At 41.8% G+C, this 20415-nt stretch overlaps 2 protein-coding genes across 3 annotated transcripts in view; both read left to right on the top strand.

Annotated features, from left to right (window-relative positions):
• The first annotated feature begins 356 nt into the window (after nucleotides 1-356).
• Nucleotides 357-13856, top strand: prcp (prolylcarboxypeptidase (angiotensinase C)). 2 transcript variants are annotated; one of them, XM_054793389.1, is made up of 9 exons: nucleotides 366-873; nucleotides 3974-4114; nucleotides 6690-6791; nucleotides 7923-8104; nucleotides 8181-8338; nucleotides 8422-8594; nucleotides 12961-13128; nucleotides 13198-13385; nucleotides 13480-13856. In XM_054793389.1, the coding sequence occupies exons 1-9, from the start codon at nucleotides 703-705 to the stop codon at nucleotides 13703-13705; spliced, it is 1509 nt and encodes a 502-aa protein (XP_054649364.1). In that variant the 5' UTR covers nucleotides 366-702; the 3' UTR covers nucleotides 13706-13856. The 2 variants fall into 2 exon arrangements, with proteins under 2 accessions (XP_054649363.1, XP_054649364.1); XM_054793388.1 differs by having other exon boundaries at nucleotides 357-873; nucleotides 12961-13385.
• A 4066-nt stretch (nucleotides 13857-17922) lies between these two features.
• LOC129190794 (protein FAM181B) overlaps nucleotides 17923-20415 on the top strand; it is a 2819-nt gene continuing 326 nt past the window's right edge. Inside the window, exon 1 of the mRNA XM_054793390.1 lies at nucleotides 17923-20415. This exon is cut by the window's right edge and continues 326 nt beyond it. Within this exon, the coding sequence (XP_054649365.1) occupies nucleotides 19138-20085 (948 nt within the window). The 5' untranslated portion in view covers nucleotides 17923-19137 and the 3' untranslated portion in view covers nucleotides 20086-20415.

Below are 20415 nucleotides of genomic sequence, written 5' to 3'. Positions count from 1 at the left end.
TTTAATGTATATATTACAACTTTATTCATATTAAAGGCGACACAAAAAGTATCTCTGACAACATCCATTCATCCATCCATTTTCTATACCGCTTCCCCTCTTTAGGGTCCCGGGGGCATGCTGGAGCCTATGCCAGCTGACTTCGGGCGACAGGCGGGGTACACCCTAGACTGGTCGCCAGCCAATCGCAGGGCAACGATAGACAAACAACCATTCACACTCACACCTACTAGCCATGCAAACTAGTTTGCGCAATTTACTGCTTTTATGATATTTTTCAACCAAAAAAGGCATGTCCGCCTTATAGGCATTGTCAGTGTAAATGACGCATTAATCTCGCGAGGTTTAACTTATGGTTATGTAACTCTGTGATTATTGTATTTTAAACGACGAACGAGCGGAGAGAACTCCCACTCCCATCATCCATTGCGTCGATTCGCGTGCGTTAGCTGTCTGCTGTGTTGATGAGCTAGCAGGCAAGCCAAAATGAAGCTTTTAGAACGCTAAGAAGAATACAATCACACCGTTTTTGCTCTGCCGCTGCCCTGCGAAATTTATAGAATTGCTAAAATTAGACCAACGTTGACTAGCCAGCACAGTTTCATTTCCTCCTGTGGGACATCTCTTCTTTCTTTGCCTGGAAGAGAAAATCGTTCGACCTTCCCGAAATGTGCTGACGAGTGTGTTGGACAGCAGCAGAAGATGAAGTTGGGAGGCAGGACGAGACTAATGGACATAGCTGCGGTCTCCTGCCTGCTGACGTTGTTTATAAACGTCAGTGCCTTCAAAAGTCGACTCTTCACCAGACATAAAGGCTCGTATCACTCCTTTGACAGCACCATCAACTATGAAACTTTTTACTTTGACCAAAAGGTGGGTTCAACTTATCTTGTGTATACTTCCCTAACATGCACACCGATTTCTTACTTGCATTTTAAATGCACGTTTTCTCACTAAAGTTTAGGCAAAGGGCGTTAATGTGGAAACTAAACATTGCAATTCCTTTAAGGGGTTTGGTGAGAGATAATGCCGAGGACTATGTTGGGTGATACATCACAGCAAATCATAGCAATCTCCATACGTGCTGCTGTGGTGTCCTGGTATCACTGCGTAAAAAGTCAAATATTACAGACACTATATGTGGTTGGGTTGTGAAAAATAAGAGCGTACCTGTCCTGAATGACTACTAGTTTTCTTCTTTGACAGCTTTCGCACACACCATCTAAAGGTTTCTTTACGTTGCAATCCAAACAAATGTACATATATGTAGTGTTTCGTCTTATCCCAAGCATAAATGTGGAACAAGCTTTCATAGACCGATATATTTAGCATTTGACTGGTTTTAGATTGTTTTTTGTAGCTTTTTATCACTATCTTGACTGTCAACCTTCACAAGGTTATGGTGTAAATGAAGACCCGGAATCATATGGTTTTGTCATTTTCTTTCATTTTTTATGTGTGTGCCTTACTAGCACTTTCCTCATGCCTTTTTAATGACACGTCTGGTACATGTGTAATGTCTGCAAACAATAACAAGTGTTTCCCTTGGACTTCCTGTAGTGAAGACGAGCAACAATCACTTTTTGGCTCACTGCCTAAAAGTGTCTCCGTGGGATTGACTTCATGTAAACCTGGGGTGTCCAAAGTGCAGCCCGCGGCACATTCTGAAAATGTAATTTAACAAGAAAACCAAAAGGAAAAAAAAAGCAGAAGCAAAAATGGAAAAAAAAAACAGTAGTAATTTTACAAGAAAAAAGTAAAAAAAGGGAAAAAAGTTGTAATCCAACAAGAAAATGTAGTAATTTGACGAGAATAACGTTGTAGTGTTAAAATAACAGTTTTTACTAGAATAATAGTTTTTTTTGTTTAACCGGCGCCGCCACGAGTAGCTGCCTTTCAAGGATATGTGTGTACTCTTGAATTTCTCATGGACATGAATCAAGTATCTATCTATTTATCTATTAAAGAAAAAATAGATTTTTTATATTTGGCTTTGGGAGGAGAGAGGACACACCTTCTTCAGCCAACTTCAGCATCCTTCCTCCTCAGGAAGCCCATAAAAGAACATTTCCTCCATCCCGATTGTCTTGTCCTGTTGTTGTTGGGGTTTTCTTTAAAATCTCCCCCCACTCAAGAAATACAACCCCCTGATGCACTTTCCAGTCCTTGAAGCCACAAAAGAATCATCAATCATGCGCAGGAAATTCTCTTTTACCGCCTTAAGCACACATGACATGAGAGACAACAGACAACAGTGAATGAAGCCGGGAAGTGATGAGGGAAAGAAGCTATGGTTATTACTGCAATGGCCACAAGGTGGCGCCACTTGTCATGCAAGATGAAATCTTTCTTCCTAAGCATTTCTTTGATGATGCCATGTTTGTCTCATGACGTTAACAGATGTAGTGTATTGTTTTACTACTTTGATGCTACATGAACATTTACAGCATCACAAGCAGTTGGAGGATGTGCATGTCTACCAACATGCATTTCCATTTCTTTACGGGAATATCACAACAAAAAGCACAAAGTAGTGCCCCATTTGCTAAAATTTCATTTATTTAAAAAGATCATTTATTTAAAGTATGAATTTCAAAAACAACAAACAACATTTATGGTATTGTCTTGGACATAAAACAATTTGTATTTTTTAGATTCCTTATTTATTATAATTAATCATTAAGATAAAAAAAATACAATTAAACAAACTGTTATTTGTGGAAAAAAGATGTAATATACGTATGTAGTAGTATAAAAAAAAATAAAGTTGTACAAATAAAGGCCTCTTCCATAATAAACACCTTAACCCTAATAAAGGCCTGGCACTCTCTGTAGTTGAAAAAAATGCCTCTGGCCACAAAATAAAGAACTTTCATATTTTTAATTTTTTTGAGCCAACACAAACGATCTAATATGACACTTAATAGATTTAATACACTTAATAGACTCATAATTCAGACTCATAATTCATCATCAGAATGAGTAAATAATGTATCATTAATAGTAAAATATTTAAAATAATGTCATACTTAAGACCAAATTTAGAGCTGAATAATATGTTATGAATAATAAAATAAAAAAAAGAATGAATAGGGTAATATTTAATAAACGTGAAAAAAGACTTATTAAAAGATGTACATCCCCGTAAAATAGTAAATTAATAATAATAATATTATAATATATACAGTATATAATAGAAATATATAAGTAATGAATAATTCTATGAATAAATAATATATAATTAGTAGTAAAATAGTATGCAAATAATAAATGTAATCAGACCAATTTTAGAAGTCAATAATATGTAATGAATAATAAAATATAAAAAGTATGAATGAATAATGTAATAATGAATAAACAGCAATAGAGACACTTTAATAACATATAATTGTAATAATATAATAGGTCATTAATAATTATTATGAATGAATAATACAGTATATAATTAATAGTAAGCTATTAAAAAAACAATCAATGTAATCATTTTTAGAAGTGAAATGATTAATAAAATGTAAAAAAAAATAATGAATAAAGGGGGACTCTTCTTAAAGGATGGTACATGCCTGTAAAATAGTAAAAGATGTTCTTGCAGTCAATCAAAGGGGCTAAATCCCAACGTTAACAAAGGACGTGACCTTTGGAAAGGACGCGTAGTAAGATTGAACTTCTTTGTTCACGCAATTAGACTGCAGATGAGCGCGCCGCAACACGCCGCCATGCCACTGCTTCTTTTTAAACGCTCCGCCCACACGCTGCCAAGCACTGACGAGTCCAAGATCAAATGGGCGCTTTGAATCTTTCCGCTGTCTCATAAAAGTTTGTTTGTACGGAGGGTGGTTGTCGGGGGGAGGGGGGTGTGAAATAGAAGCATTTGCTATGAAAGTGTTTCCATGGAAACTTGTTTGTTTCATTTTGCCAACGAAAGCAGCAAAGATGGAGAAACAAACGATCTTTCTTCTTCTGCTCCTCCCAGATTGATCACTTTGGCTTCCTAGAAGACGGCACTTTCAAACAGCGCTACCTTGTGGCCGACAAGCAGTGGCGTCAGCCGGCGGGGCCCATTCTGTTTTACACGGGCAATGAAGGCGACATCGCCTGGTTCTGCAACAACACGGTGAATATCCCTGCCAACGCACGCCTCATCGCTCGCGTATCATCATCAGTGTTTCCCACAGGACTGCTATCCATCTGTGGTGTTGGGTTGCAGGGTGGCAGTTTGCATAATTATCCATGTCCACATGAATACAGATATTTTACAAATGAATATTTTTCTATGTACATGTGTTTACATATAACATGGCTAAATGAAGTCAAATACAGATATAAGGCATTCAGAAGACACATTCAAAGACGTTGTGATGATATGTAGTATTCTACACTGGTCACTAGGTGTCAGCAATGTGACTAATGTTGGGTGAGACACACAAGCACCAGACTTGATCAACAGGCTTTTATTGCAGCTTTGAATGATCTCCCAACAGGCACAATAATCCCTAACACGGGATACTGCTACAAGCTGAAACTCAACCCTGAACCCACAACGTCACTTCCTGTTCGCCCCCTACTCAGCTACCCTAGCGCTGGGACACATTTACAGCAACACACACCAGCACAAGTCTTATTCGTGTCTTATTTTAGCTTTTAGGTCTACTACATGGGTGTCCAAAGCTTTTCCCTCCAGCGAGGGCCACATAGTGAAAAATGAAAGGATGCAACTTTGCCACGTTGATATTTTGTAAAGCAACACATGCAGATATGCTCACAAGTTATATGTATTTCATCTCAGCTTTGCCATATGAGTGGAAAATACTATTATTAATATCTACTTCACTTGTTGCTCTTTTTTCCCCATTTTTGCTGTTTTAATATTTCAACTTTCTTCTTAAATAGTCTTTGTAAATTTTCTTCTCATAATGACATGATTTTATTCCCATAATATTATAACTTTTCCCCCACCCTAATTTTCCAGAAATTACAACTTTCTTTTCTTTTTTTTTTAAAAATAATGTATTCTTCTTTAATATTTCAACACTATGCTACTAAAATGCCATTATTTTTTTCATAATATTATGAGTTTATTGTGGTAAAACCACCTTTTTGTCTGATTAGAATACGACCGTCTTAATATTTTGACCTTGCTCTGCTAAAATTACAGCTGCTTCTTCTTACTTTTTTTTGTTTTTCTTCTTGCAAATGTTTTTCTTGTAATTATGACTTTTATTCCCGTAGCAACTTTATTCATTATTTTGTTTGTTTCTCATAAGATCATGACTTTATGTTTCAACTTTATGCCACTTAAATGATGTTATTTTTTACTCATCCACCTTCTCCCTTTCGGCAATATCTTCCGTAAATACAACATCCATTTTCTTTGCTTTGCGGATCACAACGAGCTCTTCCTCTCTAGCAAACCAAATTCCATCCTCCCTTCCTCCCTCCTCCCCCACCACCTGCTTAAGTGAAATCAAATCCTGGCTCACCACAAATTTCCTTAAACTCACCTGTGAAAGAACAGAAGTCCTTCTGGTTGGTTCTAAATCTACACTCTACAAAGTGGACAGTTTCTCCCCCAGGATCGACAACACCATAGTCTCCCCCCTCCCCGTAGGTTAAGGGTCTGGGTGTCATCCTAGATAGCTTGCTGTCATTCCATTCCCACATTAATAACATTACCCGATCTGCATACTCCCATCTACGCAACATCAATCGGCTGCGCCCCTCCCTCAGCCCCCATACTGTCTCTATTCTCGTTCACAGCCTGTTTACCTCCCGTATTGATTACTGCAACTTCCTCCTCGTCGGCCTCCCTCACAAATCCCTCCAAAAGCTTCAAATAGTCCAGAATTCAGCCTCCAGAATCATCACCCGAACCCCTTCTTTCCATCACATCACCATCCTGCAGCACCTCCATTGGCTCCCCGTCACATCTGGAGTTGAATTGAAAATACTGCTGTTTACATTCAAGGCCATCCACAAGCTCTCTGATCTCCTCGACGTTGCCACCTCCTCTCGCTCGCTCAGATCCTCCTCGTCCTCCGTCGTCCACCTCACCATCCCAGCTGCTCGCCTCAGCACCGTGGGTTGCAGAGCTTTCAGCCGCTCTGCTCCCAAACCTTGTAAAATGACAACTCTTCTTGTTAGATTACAACTTTTTCTATTAATATTTTGACTTTATTCTTGTAAAATTACTGCTGATTTTTCAGTCTTTGCTGTTTTTTAAAATTTTTTTTGTTTGCTTGTTAAATTATATTTTTAGACTGTGCCGCGGGCCAATATAAAAATACTTTGGACACCCTTGGTGTACTATATTGGGTAATAAGAGTGTAAAGGTGACTATATATAACTAGGAAAATATTCCACTGATAAATAAGGAATCCTACTTTGTGGAAATTCACGTATCGTGGTCGGGTTTGGAACCAATTAATCGCCATAAAGAAGGGATTCCTGTATTGATGAAATGGTGAGTGAAAACGTACGACCAAGTCGGCTACTGTAGGTGTGTATGAGTTACGATGCCATCTAGTGTATGGAGTTTGAACAACAAGCTACACAGATAGTCCCATTATAACGTGTTTTTGATAACACCAAATCTAAAAACAAAAAGCTGGTAGCAGCAGATGGATACATAAATAAATACATTAAACGAATGTATGGGAAACACCTATCATGATGTTGTCTTTTTGCTTCAGGGCTTCATGTGGGACGTGGCCGGGGAGCTAGGTGCCATGCTGGTGTTTGCAGAACATCGTTACTACGGGGAATCCATGCCGTTCGGACCCGACTCTTACAGTGTAAGCCAACATGCAACCCAACATCAGTCACATGTGACTCATGAATGCACTAAATCCTGTAGAGAGTCTTCCTGGAAGACTGGTAGCTGAAGGAAGAACTCCACAATTGACTTCCTGTAGGTCAGGGGTGTTCACAGTACGGCTTGGGAGGCCATTTTTTTAGTCTGCAGCTTTTTTTTTTTTTTTTTTTAATTGGCCCGTGCCATATTGTAAAAATACAATTCATGTAATAATTTATTTAAAAAAACATATTTTTGTATATTTTTTATTTCATAAAAATTTATTTTAATATATTTCAAATATATATATATATAATTTTAGTACGTGTCTGTATATATATGGGGGGGAGAGCAACAAGTGAAGTTGATATTAACAATATGCATTTTTACCTATATCACAAAGCTGACATGTACTTTTTTTTCTTGTAAAAACAAGACGGAACTGCCTGCGAGTGCTTTTAGGTGGGGGAGGGGCCGACAGCAGCACCCGCTGCTGGTTGAGAAGAGTGATACGTGCTTTCTTGTCGAAGTCGGCAAAAGCCTCTTCACTCCATTTGTTGCTTTTTTGGAAAGGAGTACCTGCAGGGGTCTGATTACTTGCCAACACTTAAAACAGGGGTGTCCAAACCTTTTCCATCGCAGGCTGCGTATTTTTACATTTTTTAAACCGACCCATGTAGATATGCTGAGACATTTTTTTTTTAATATTTAAAGAAAAAAACTGCCTGCGTCTGTTTTTTATTTAACAAATATTTCAACCTTCTTCTTGTACACTATGACTGTATGTGTCATATTACGCCTGCTTTCTCTTTGAATTTTCCAACCTTATGCTGTTTTTTCTCTTAAAAATATGACTTTACTCTCTTAATATGTTGTCTTTATTCTTTTGCTGTTGTTTTTTTTTTTTTTTTAGTTTTATTGTTTAATTGTATTTTTAGAAAGTGCTGAGGGCCAATAAAAAAAACAAAACAGCTGTGGCCTGCAAACGGCCATCGGGCCGCACTTCACAGAACACATATGCACAAGTGCAGGTGGAATGGCCACACGTCCCAATACTTTAGTCCATGTGGAGTTTTGGGACACCCCCTGACAGGTTTGGCTGAGAAGTGTTTGTTTGTTTGTTTGACTGCAGGACAGCAAACACCTGAACTACCTGACCTCAGAACAGGCCCTGGCAGATTTCGCTGTACTGATCCAGAATCTGAAGCTCACCCGACCTGGAGCCCAGCACAGCCCAGTCATCGCCATCGGAGGTTCTTATGGAGGGATGCTGGCCGCCTGGTTCAGGATGAAATATCCTCACATGGTGGTCGGGTAAGATGTGGGAAGCGTCAGGCTGGATTGCTTCCTGCTAACTGCTTATCTTATTGGTCTTCTGGTTGTGTTGCAGCGCTCTGGCCTCCTCGGCACCAATATGGCAGTTCACTGGCCTGGTGCCGTGTGGCGACTTCTACAAAATAGTCACGCAGGACTTTGCTAAAAGTGGCCCCAACTGCCACACAAACATCCGAGCATCGTGGAAGGCCATCAGTAATCTCACCTCCACCGGTAAGCTCTGACCACGTCGCCGAGACCTTCACAACTCTTTTGGTGTGTCAGTGTTGCCAGATGTGTCGTTTGCTGTCGTGCAGCGTTGGGTCGCCAGTGGCTGTCGGAGGAGTTTGGCTTGTGCGTGCCGCTGAAGAGCGAGAAGGACGCCGCCGACTTCAAGAGTTGGCTGCAGGAGACGTGGGTCAACTTGGCCATGGTGGACTATCCTTATGAAGCCAACTTCCTCCAGCCGCTGCCCCGCTGGCCCATCCAGGTACTGACAGGTGCCACAATGGCACGAGATGCCATATATCATATACTGCAACGTAACATTAAGCCAGGGGTGTCCAAAGTGTGGCCTAGGGGCCATTTGGAGCCCACTGATGTTTTTTTTTTTTTTATTGGTCTGCAGCACATTCTAAAAATATAATTTCATATTTCACAACAAAAAAAACTAAACAAAAAACAACAACAGCCTAAATGGGAAAAAAAACAGCAATTTTACAAGAATAAAGTCAAAATAGTAAGAGAAAAAAGTCATATTGTAACAACAAAAAAGTCACATTTTACGAGAATAAACTCATAATATTACAAAGAAAAATAACATCATTTTGGTAGTATATTAAATACATACATGTTTTTTGGTGGTAAAAAGCTGATTATATTATTGGTTTAATGTGGCTGTTAAAGTTCAGAACTGAGTCGATTATTACCCCTAGATTTCCAACCTGATGATTAGGTTTTAGAGAAAGAGTCTCAAGATGACTGATAACACACTCTCTTTGTTTCTGTGGGCCAAAGACAATGATTTCAGTTTTGTCTGAGTTTAGCTGGAGAAAGCTGTTTTGCATCCACATGCTGATCTGTTTGATGCAGTGGCAAAGTAAATCTGCTGAGACCATGTTCACCGGCCGTCAGTGACACGTAGATCTGAGTGTCGTCTGCATAGTTGTGGTTGGACACATTGCAGCTGCATAAATAAATTATAATTTACTTTTTCTATATTGATTTCAAAAAGAGGATGGACCATTTATTTTAGTGTCTATTTTTTATATTCGATTTTTAAAATTTTAATGACACAACTTCACACGCACATTTGACTTTGACTGTGTCTAAATTCACTCTGTGGAAAAAATATCGGGACATACGTATATCGATATTCAACATAAATATATCGGGGTATGACTTTTGGTCCATATCAGCCAGCCCTAACGTACACACATCCCCTCCCTCATCCAATGCCTTCGGCGCTATATCCCCCCGGTGCTGGCGAGACGGGGACAATAGCTCGCGCCGATTATGGCTGCATTGGCTGTGGCTGGCTGCCTGCCTACGCTGGGAACACCTCCACTCCCCTTTCCCCCCTCCCTTGGTGCAAATCTTGTGTTCATGTCGAAAAGTGTGTTTATTTGTATGCTGCTTTGCATGCTGAGGGTTTTTGCCAGTCTCACACTGTACTCCCCCATAGGAGCTTAGTTTGGAATTGTCTTTTTTTTCTCTCTCCTCCCGTCTCCTCTTGTTGTTCCCTTTCCTCTCCCTGTCTACCCCCCTCCCCCGTCTTACTGTATGGTATGTTGTAGTGTATGGACGGACGATTGCACATTTTGGCTTGTACCTCTGTATAAGTGACAAGCAAAGGCCATTCTGACTTTAGAAAATAATGCATTTTGCATGTCTTTAATATTTCAATTTTGATTGTAATTTTAATTTATTATTTCATTTTCATTTAAATAATTATATATCTACTCATAATATTACAACTTTATTCTTGTAAAATTACAACTTTTTTTTCCTTGTAATATTATGATTTTATTTTCCTAATATTTCAACATTATTCTTATAATATTATAACTTTTTCCCAATCAAATTTTCCCAGAATTGCAGCTTCATTCTTTGTTTTGTTTGTTTCCATGTGAAACAAACGCATAATTGTAATTTTAATTATTACATTTTTATTTCAATAATTACGCTTTTTCTCATAATATTATAACTTTAGTCTTGTAAAATTACTGCAATTTTTTATTTTATTTTTTTTCATTTTCTTGATGAATTGTATTTTTAGAATGTGCCACGGGCCAATAAAAAAAAAAAAAAACAGCCGCACTTTGGACACCCCTACTTTAGGGGCAGACATTCCTGTTTGAGCATCTTTTAAAAAGTCCCTTTTTTTATCATAGGGGAACTTTTTACGGAAAATTTGAACATGATCACGTAATAGTATGGTACGAGTGTAAAAAGAAGTACTTTGTTGCATGTTCGGGGTGGTTTCAGTAAAAGTGCACGTGGTGCATGTTGGCGCATTCTCGACTGCTCCCAAGCTTTTGTTGACATCATTAAAATTCATCAGGATGGAGTTTGTTTTGCGTCCAAAGTGTCCTTCAGTGGAGCGGCTCGGAGCGAACCAGTTGTCCTTTCAGTGGCCACATGTTCCACTCTGGAGGCCCCCCACGGAAGAAGAAAAAACCGGTGGCCTTGCCCTAACAAAACACCCAACACTCCAAAGGGAGATACTTGGCAAATTTGCATCTGACGTGGTTAAAACTTTGTTGCTTTTATTCCAAAATGTTCTTTTTTTTTCATTGAGCTCACCATGCCACGTCACGTGCCATCGTGGCCTTCACCAGTATGAGTGAAGATGGGTGGCGGTAGTGCTAAATGCTCACTTGGAGGTTTCCCGGCTGGGCTGTTAATGTATGCGACCCTATGGGTGGTGTTTTTTTTTTAATGACAAAGCTAATGTGATTATGTGAGTGAGTGTGAGAACGGCCCATTGAGGGCTTAGAGGAGGGAGATCTGTTGGCAGAGATGAATGTGTAAAGCTAATCCTCGCTGAAAAGTAAGGAGGAGATGCTTTGGAGCACCCCTCCCTGTTCCCTTTTTCACAGTATAAATCTTTGCTTGGACGTGTCCTCGGCCGTCCTCATCCATCCACCGCCACGTCGGCAAACAAAAGCCCGTGTAAGACGAGCGGCGAGGAAAAACAAGAGTTTCTTTTGGCCTCACAACTGCTGCAACCATAACAACACCAGACAAAAATATTTTTCATACGCCGCAATCATCCAAACGACCATTTTAAAGTTTTTTTTTTTTTAATGCATTCTACACCGCCAACGTGAGGCTCCTCCCCTTGTTCCGAGATCCCAGCCATAAATAACGGTCAATTTCACATGCAAATCAGGCGCCAGTGCGTTTTATGTGGAAAAACACTTAGTTGTAAACAACTTGGACATAATGGAAGGAGGAATGTACAGAAAAATCACTGCACTGGATGGAAACATGACTCCTAGCCAGCAAACACGGCCATGTGGATCAGACACCGTGGAAAGGATCTGGATCAAAATGCCGCTTTTATGCTTTGGCTTTTCAGTGGCGTTTTTTACCAGGGTAAAACGCCAATCTGCTACGCAAAAAGCGTGTGACGTCACAGCGGCATAGCAGGAACCAAAGAAGAAGAATAAAGCTGCACAGTCAACAAAGGAAACAATGGAGGGCATCCAGCAATTTGTGGACAAAAGCAACTTTTCTTTTGCTTGCTTTTTCCCTCTACACTCACACTGCAGGTCAATTCCCTCATATGTGACCTGTGTCTGATTTTTTTTTTTTCATGTCAATGTGTGAACAATGCCATCCATCCAGCCATTTTCTATACCGCTTCTCCTCATTAGGGTTGTGGGGGCATGCCGGAGCCTATCCCAGCTCCCATTTTTTCATATGCAACTCAGGCCTTGTTCATATGTAGATATATCCCATATGTATCCCACCTACTGTAGTATGAACGGTCAGGTAAACATATATCTCACCTACACGTCGTCATACGTGCAAGACTGAGGCTACGTTCACATTGCAGGCTATGATGCCCAATTCAGATTTTTTGTGAAATGAGTAGCTGCGCCATTCTTGTCAATGACCTGAAAAATGGGTTTGAGCATGCTTGATGCCAGTCAGTCCACATAGCCATCTGCCGTTTGACACCCCTGCGCAACCTGAAGCTCCATTATTCCATTGAAGGATCATGATGGCGCGCCCTCCACTGTGCCGTGTGGAAAACATCTCAGGCGGGATCTCCTTGTCATGCCAGTAAGGTTGGAAGCCATCAGGAGCGTCGAGGGAGAATAAAACTTTCTTCCACCTTTCAATGTCCCTCTCATGTTTGGTGCTCTCCTGCAAATTTCCAACCTGGAAGCAGACTAGACCTTTTGAAGAGCTTTTTTCTTCTTCAAAGCCTTCTCTGGCAGATGGCGTCTTGATGGTTACTTGATGCACTCGGCACCAGTAACAACCTTCATTTGGGCAGAGGATGGTCCCGTGTCTTGATGGACAGCCAATGGGATCCTCCGGGTCATTTTTTTTGGTCTACCACTTGACTTTTTTTGTTCCATGAGCCTCAGGATGTGTGAAGAAGTTTGAAATGACTGTCTTACTGCGTCCAACCTCAGCAGCAATGGCGCGCTGTGACTGGCCTTGTTAATGAAGCTCAACAATCCTAACGTGTTCCAAGAGAGAAAGCTTTTTTGCCTTTGCCATCAAGAGATCATGACAAGAGATCATTAGGTTGTGCTCTTAAACCTTTGATGAACAGCCTATTTCCCTTGAATGCTTCCTGTAAACATGCAGTATTTGTCCACGTTTGTGTTTTGAAGGCGGTGTGCAAGCATCTGTCCTTCGGTTCCTCCGTGTCCGACTACCAGCTGCTGCACGGCGTCTCCCAAGCGGCCAAGGTCTACTACAACTACACAGGAAGCTCCTCCTGCCTCAACACCTCCCAGACTGCAACCGGCAGCCTGGGCTTCCTGGGCTGGAACTACCAGGTGTCTGGCGTACACTGCAGAACACCGCTGGCGTCCATCTTGGCTAAGAACCCGTGTCCTCCTCCGCAGGCCTGCACCGAGATGGTGATGCCCATGTGCGCAGACGGAGTCCAGGACATGTTTGAGCCTGAGGAGTGGAACTTCCAGGCGTTCTCTGACCAGTGCAACGCCATGTTTGGCGTCCGGCCTCGAGCTGAGTGGGCTGGCAGCGTTTATGGAGGGAAGAACATCGCTTCGTTTAGCAACATCATCTTCAGGTAAGTGTGGCCTGCAGAGATCCACACCTCAAGTCTGTTTTGTGTGTCTGTGTGTGTGTCTGTGTCATCCTCATCCTCTTCCGTGGCGTCCCAGCAATGGAGGTCTGGACCCGTGGTCTTCCGGTGGCGTGATGTACAATGTGTCCGACTCTCTGGTGTCCATCATGATTCCTGACGGCGCTCATCACCTGGACCTGCGCTACAGCAACGACCTCGACCCGCCTTCCGTACGCGCGGCCCGCGTGTTGGAGTTGAGATATTTTTGGAAGTGGATCCAAGAGGCTGCTAAAGCACGCCAAACTACGTCAACCTCCGGGTAAACGCTGCTTTTTTACAACTGCCAATTGAAACTTTCATTAAACTAAAGTCAGTTTTATGAAGTGATGTTCATTTGAGGTCAAATCATTAACATTTATCATTGCAAAAAAACCCACAATCAAAGCCGCTTCAGGTTGGTACACCTTACTTTGCAGCAGGGGCGTCCGAGGTGTGGCCCAGGGCTGTTTTTCATTGGCCCACAGCACATATAAAAATGGTTATGGTTTGATTTTATTTGAACATGCATGCAAGTTACAATGGAATACATCACATAATTCAATTCACACTTCTACATGTCCAAAAGGAGTAGGAAGAAGCAAAGCTTATTATTTCACTTCCTGTATTCCATATGCGATTAAAAAAAAATACATAGAATAATAAGGTAATGTAACAATATGATGATGTAATTAATCAGATTTTTCATAATTAATATAATAATCAGTATAATAATAATTAATCACTAATAACTTGCTAAACACACATGGATGTAGTTGGATCGTAGGAATATAAATCCATGCATGCATGTAGTGAATGAATGGTTACACCCCGATTCAAATAAAAGAATAATGTAGTAGTTAATGGAAATATATGGATTTCTTGCCTGAAGTATATTGATGTCGCGTGGTGATTTACAATATAGCCAAGCTAATAGAATATCATCTCAAATACAGGACAGAATCATATCAAATATGTGAAAATGGTATTTTAAACAATTAAAAAAGCAAATAAGTCAAATGATAAAACCATGAAAATAAATGATTTCATTGTTAAGAACTACTTTAAGACTGAAAACTTTATTGACAAATCATTGGATGACGAGAAGACAAATGCACCTCTTGGGGGCTGTTTTCTACGAAGACACAAGTCTACCCGTGGAAATGATTACAAAAAATCTGCAGATGATTTGGTCTTTTTAGAAGCAGCCCGCTGTGCCTCGCCTCTTTTAAAGAGCAGGAAGAATTGGGAAGAGATTTAATAAAAGTCCAATCGGAGGAGGCCAATACCGCCATGGCGGGAGGTTATTGCTGCTATGCCTGCTGACCTCACCCCCACGGGCCGGCCTGCAGGACCCCCTCCCCGTGTTGCATTCACTCACCCAGCACCCCTGCTAGTAATATTATTAATACAGTTCCTGGGGGGTGACGGGGGCTGTTGAGAAAGGTTAAAAGTGAGGAGCAGTGGAGTCTTTTGTCCTTCACTGTGAAGGTCACTTTTCTTTTTTTTTTTTTTAATATGCAACCCTGAGCTCTAATAATATTGAAAAAGCAGATTTAGAAGGTTGTAAACAGGTTTTCTATGCCCTGATTAGGAAAATATTCCATTTAACTCTTTCAATCCCAGACATTTTTCAAAAGACAACCCCTTCACTCCCGGCCATTGTGGACGATGTTGACTGATCTCTCAAAGTCACACAGAATATTGTGTTCTATGGATTTATAAACATGAAACCTACCAAAAGAAAGTTTCAACTCCCGTCTTTCATCAAAAAAAAAGTTGGTTTCTACCATTTTTTGTACTTTAGTAATCAGCAGTAGAACATGGGTAAGTTTCAGGAAAATATCAGTTCCTGACTAGAAAAGGGAGATAACCAGCTTTTTGTGAAAAGAGACATTTCAAGCATAACTTTCACTTTGACACAAATATTGTTTGTTGTGGTGACAACTCAAATATCTAAACAACTATACCAAGACCAACAACACAAAAAAGGGGTTGTTTTACATCAAAATAACAATATACAAACACCATGAACTCTTTACAATTTTCACATTTGGAACTGAGCTATGTGTGTGCACGCGTGTAAGCCTGCATGCGTGCACGCGTGCACGTGTGTAAACGTTAAAATTTCCCTACAGTGCGTAACCTTTTGCACGCTATGTGTGTTTACTACTGTTCTAAAAAGCAAAAAAGTGGTGTAAAAGTTGATCACACCTGTAGGTGGAGCTGTGGCGCTAAAAAATTCCTTCGAAGGGACGATGCTAAGCTACATGGCGGATGGGAAACAACTCAGGCGCTGCTATCCGCACAAACAAACCTTCTCGACACTTTGTCACACGACTCTTTAGACGCCCGTGTTGTCTACCAGATATACTGCCAGGGAACGGGTTGGTGGGGGGGCGGACTATGGGGTCTGCGCCACCCAAAAGCCCTCCTTTTTTTTGAAAAAAAAAAAGTTTTCTCAGGATGCTTCGGGGCAGTGGACTTGGTGTCTGACAGCAGCCATCAATCAAAGGTGTTATTAGTATTCACGGGAGGCCAAACACGGGAGTGCGTTGCGGCTCAGAGGGGGGGACCACACACATTATATATGGGGGGTGCATTGTACGGGTTTAGAGGATGGGGTGCAAACAATATCACAACAACATGGATGTGTGTGTGTTGTCTTATGTGGGACCAACATTTTCGTGACTATTTTTTAATCAAACCCTTTTACAAGACGGCCTTCCCCTACTCACAACAACCCCCCCCTCCCCTCGCCCCAGACATCATGCAACAATACAAGCTTGTTTCCGGGATGTGTGCGTCACACTCCGCCATGTGAATGACCCACCAGCACAATCCCCCCCACCCCCGCCCTTGACAGGAAAAACATTGGGGAGGGAGAGAGCAGGGTGGTGTGGTGGGGAAGTTGGTTGACCCTCCTGACCGTGATGACGTGGTTTTGTCCGAATCCTGCACCCATCTAATCTTTGCTGCACATGTTCCTCTCACATTGAGTTGATTGGCCTTTTACACCAAGCCGTCCAACACAGCACATCACCACACGACTGACATGGACAACGCGGCTGTTTTTTTAATGTTAAAAAGAGTATTTAGAAGGTGGTAAACAGCTTTTGTATCTCTCAGTATGTCTACTATATTGGGTAATAGGAGTGTAAAGGTGGCTATAGGGGTGTTATTTTATGTCATGAGGGCTCTAATAATGTTAAAAATCATATTTAGAATGTCAACCAGGTTGCTTTTGTATTTCTAGTATGTCTTACCTTCTCCTATGTCTACTATATTGGGTAACAGGAGTGTAAAGGTGACTATAGGGGTGTTATTTTATGTCATGAGGGCTCTAATGTTTAAAAAGCGTATTTAGACCTAAACAGCTTTTCTATGCCTAATATGTCCTATTTTATCTCAGTATGTCTACTATATTGGGTAATAGGAGTGTAAAGGTGACTATAGGGGTGTTATTTCATGTCTAGAGGGCTCTAATAATGTTATAAATCATATTTAGAATGTCATACAAGTTGCTTTTCTATGTCAAATATGTCTTACTTTCTCTTACCTCTCCTATATTGGGTAATGGGAGTGTAAAAGTGACGATAGGGGTGTTATTTCATGTCTAAAGGTCTCTAATAATGTTAAAATGTATTTAGAAGGTCGTAAACAGGTTTTCTGTGCTCCAATTATGAAAATGTTTATTATTTGATTACATTCCATTTTTAAATAAGGAATCCTACTATGTGGAAATCCACTCATCACGGTTGGTTCTGGAACCGATTAAAGGGGGAAAAGCACAGGTAATTTTATGAGAATAAATTTGAAGTATTGTCAGATTAAAATCATATAATTTTATGAGAATAAAATAATATTAAGATGAAAACACATGCTCATTGAAATAAAAATAAAATAATAAATAAAATAAGAATAAAAATTGAAATAGTAAGAAAAAATGTAATGTTCTAAAGTCATCACATAAACAAAGAAAACAGTTGTAATTCTGGAAAAAAGTTGTAATATTATGACAAAGTCAAAATATTATGGGAAAAAAGTCTGAAGACTTTATAGGAAAATGTAAGCGTTACAATATTTGGAAAGAAAACAACGATAGAAATGGAAGCAAAACAAGCAAAATGGAAGCAAAACAAGCAAAAAAAAGTATTCATTAAGTAGAGAAGATTCCTGCTAATAAATATAATCCGCTTTTTCACCAAAGCAGAGATGAAATAGACATAACTCCTTAGCATAGCTACATTGTGTTGCTTTACAAAATATCCAAGTGGCAAAGTTGCATCCTTTCATTATTTTATTTATTTGATTTCTTTAATATTTCAACTTGATGCTACTAAAATGACGTTATTTTTCCCTATAATGATTATTCTCATAAAACGTTTTCCTCGTTAGATTAAAGGTTTTTCCTCTTCGTTGATTGACTTTTTGATTTAGTTTTTTTTTTTTTTCTAGTTTCTTGCTAGTAATCTTTTTTTTTTTTTTTAAAGAGTCGCAGGCTGCACTTAGGACAAAACATGTGTTATGTTTTCCCCGTGTAGAACACTTGACATCATTTCTATGTTTTTTCGTAAGGTTTTCAGGGTTGGTGCGTCGCAACACAAACAATCTTTGTGTCGTTGCTCCACAGATAACAAGATCATCACTTTCACTGTCCTCTTTTCTCCCCTTCAATTAGCATGACAAAGCATTTTTAACAGCCTCCACCCCCTTCACTCCTTTTTTTTTTCCCTTTTAAAAATTTGTAATCCCTCCAACTTGAGAACACCTCGAGGAGGAGGATCCTGCCGGAATAATTCAGCGAGGATAAAAGGAGTAAAAGTAGCGACTGGCAGAGTTTAAAATAGTTCAAGTGCATCTTAAAGCGACTCGAAGCGCTGCTGGCAACATGGCGGCCCCTTTCAGGCCGCTGGCAAAGCCACTTCCTGTAAAGACGCCCCGCCGAGGCTTCATACGCGGGATTTCTCAAAGTCAGCCCGGCTCTCTTCTGGCACGCTATTCCTCTTTTCATTGAACAGCTCCGGCAGCTTTTCCAGTTAAATGGACTGTTCATTATTGGAGGGGCATTTTACGGAGGGGCTGTGAGGTGCAATTTAATGAATCTCTGACACAAAGCTTCCTTTCACTGCCCCCGCCAAAGAATGGGGGCTATTTAGACCCTGTAGGGCTTTATGTCAAAGGCAGACCATAATAGTTGTCAGGCCGAGGCACAAATTCCCACTGGCCTGGGAAGGCACCAGAAATCATTTCATGTCAGCAGCAGATTAAAACACAAGCCGACGCTCGGGAGGATTTTGGGAGCGAATGACGGCATCTGTTCCGAGGCAAAGATTTTCCCACGACGTCGTCACTGTAAAGAGCCGTCTCCAGTTCTGGAAATAGATGAGGCAAAAAAATCCTTCTTTTTCCTTCACATGCCCAAACTAGAGGGGAGGTTTTTGCGCCCCCCCAGCCAGCGAGCGTGGAATCTCAGACAATCCTTGAAGGATGCAGGTGGCCCGGGAAACGCAAAGAGTTAAATCTTTGACGCCCCTCCCATTCTGTGTTCATCATCACGGGGTCCCGCCCCCTGAAAGATCCGCGCACTCCCCTCAGAGCTCCTCACTCCAGCTGGGAAATGTGCGGCAGCATCAGGACCGAGCGTGCGTCGGGAAGGAACATGCTCTGAGGACATTTTTGGGATCCAGGCGGACGCTGCAGGTGTGGGAAGACAGGAATGGCCGTTCAGACCGCCATCATGAACCCCCAGTTCATGAATTTCTGCTTCCCGGGATCCATGATGGAGTATGACGTGGACAAGAGTCCGGACGGGGGTCTCCTGGGCGAGGTGGAGACCGAGGAGGACTACAGGGAGACCACTAGAGAGCTGCTGAGCTTCATGGACTCGGCCTCCAGCAACATCAAGCTGGCGTTGGACAAGCCGGTCAAGTCCAAGAGGAAAGTCAACCATCGCAAGTATCTGCAAAAGCAGATCAAGAGGTGCACCGGGATGATCTCTCCAGGGAACGACGCCACGGGGAAGGGCCAAGGTGCCTCTTGCCCCCCAGCGGGCCAGCCCCTCGCCGCCGCCTTGCAGAGCAAAACGCTCCCCAAGCGTGACGGGGTCCAGGCCAGTTTGCAGAGCCGCAGCCTGGCCGCCCTCTTCAGCCCCGCTAAGGACATCCGAGGGGAAAAGGCCAAGAAGCCGCCCCTGCGCCATCGCAACCTGCCCCCCTCCTTCTTCACCGAGCCGGCCAACTGCTCTAGAATGTCCCCCGTGTCGGGAATGTCGCTGAGGGACCTCGAGCGCTCCAACCCGGAGGCCACAGACTTCTTCGAGCTGCTGGGACCCGACTACGGCAACATGGCGGGCGAGCAGGAGCTCTACCCACCTGTGCGGGGGCAGACGGACATGGGAAGCCAGGATGTCACCGCCCACGACACCCACCACTTCCTCGGGGGTCTCGTGTACCCGGAGCTGTGGACTAGCTGCTCGCCGCCGCTCGCCAGGAAGCTTCCGGAGAGCCTGCGCGCCAGTCCCGCCGCCCAACCTGCACTCTACTGCCACCCGGAGGCCGCCCCCGTGGCCGTGGAGGAGAACGCGCTGTGCTCGTTGGCCTTCTCCAACTTCTTCACGGACTGCTCCATACCTCACGTCAACTACGACAGCTATTCATCTCTATGAGACATCTTTTGGACAGCAGCTTCTCCCAACCTTGGGAAGGCCTGGGTTAAAGCTACAATATGTAATAACTGGATTAAAGCTACGATATGTAATAAGACCTTCAAAATAACACTCACTTGCATTAAGGACAATAGAGGCTCAGCTGCTGCCGTGGTGACAACCACACCTACTAGAGCAATTGTTACACTGGTGGACCAGCCAGGACCATCTCTCATGTTGTGTTAGCATTGGCGATGTTTATTTAAAAAAGCAATATTATAACACGAACGTTAGCGATTAGCATGTACACTCACTAGCTTCTCTCTAGGGGAGGCCCTGCCACAAAACAAG

This window comes from Dunckerocampus dactyliophorus, chromosome 12, assembly GCF_027744805.1.
Source record: "Dunckerocampus dactyliophorus isolate RoL2022-P2 chromosome 12, RoL_Ddac_1.1, whole genome shotgun sequence".
In the NCBI taxonomy this organism is placed as follows: domain Eukaryota; kingdom Metazoa; phylum Chordata; class Actinopteri; order Syngnathiformes; family Syngnathidae; genus Dunckerocampus; species Dunckerocampus dactyliophorus.
The sequence above is the reverse complement of the archived record's forward strand: the minus strand, read 5'-3'. Positions and strand labels throughout refer to the sequence as shown.

What these genes read in the sequence shown, in the direction of transcription:
- prcp (XM_054793388.1), top strand. Translation starts at nt 703, where the DNA reads ATGAAGTTGGGAGGCAGGACGAGACTAATGGACATAGCTGCGGTCTCC. An exon ending in TGCCCCGCTGGCCCATCCAG is followed by an intron (nt 8,595 to 12,960) that starts GTACTGACAGGT and finishes TGTGTTTTGAAG; the next exon opens with GCGGTGTGCAAGCATCTGTC. An exon ending in TTTAGCAACATCATCTTCAG is followed by an intron (nt 13,386 to 13,479) that starts GTAAGTGTGGCC and finishes GTGGCGTCCCAG; the next exon opens with CAATGGAGGTCTGGACCCGT.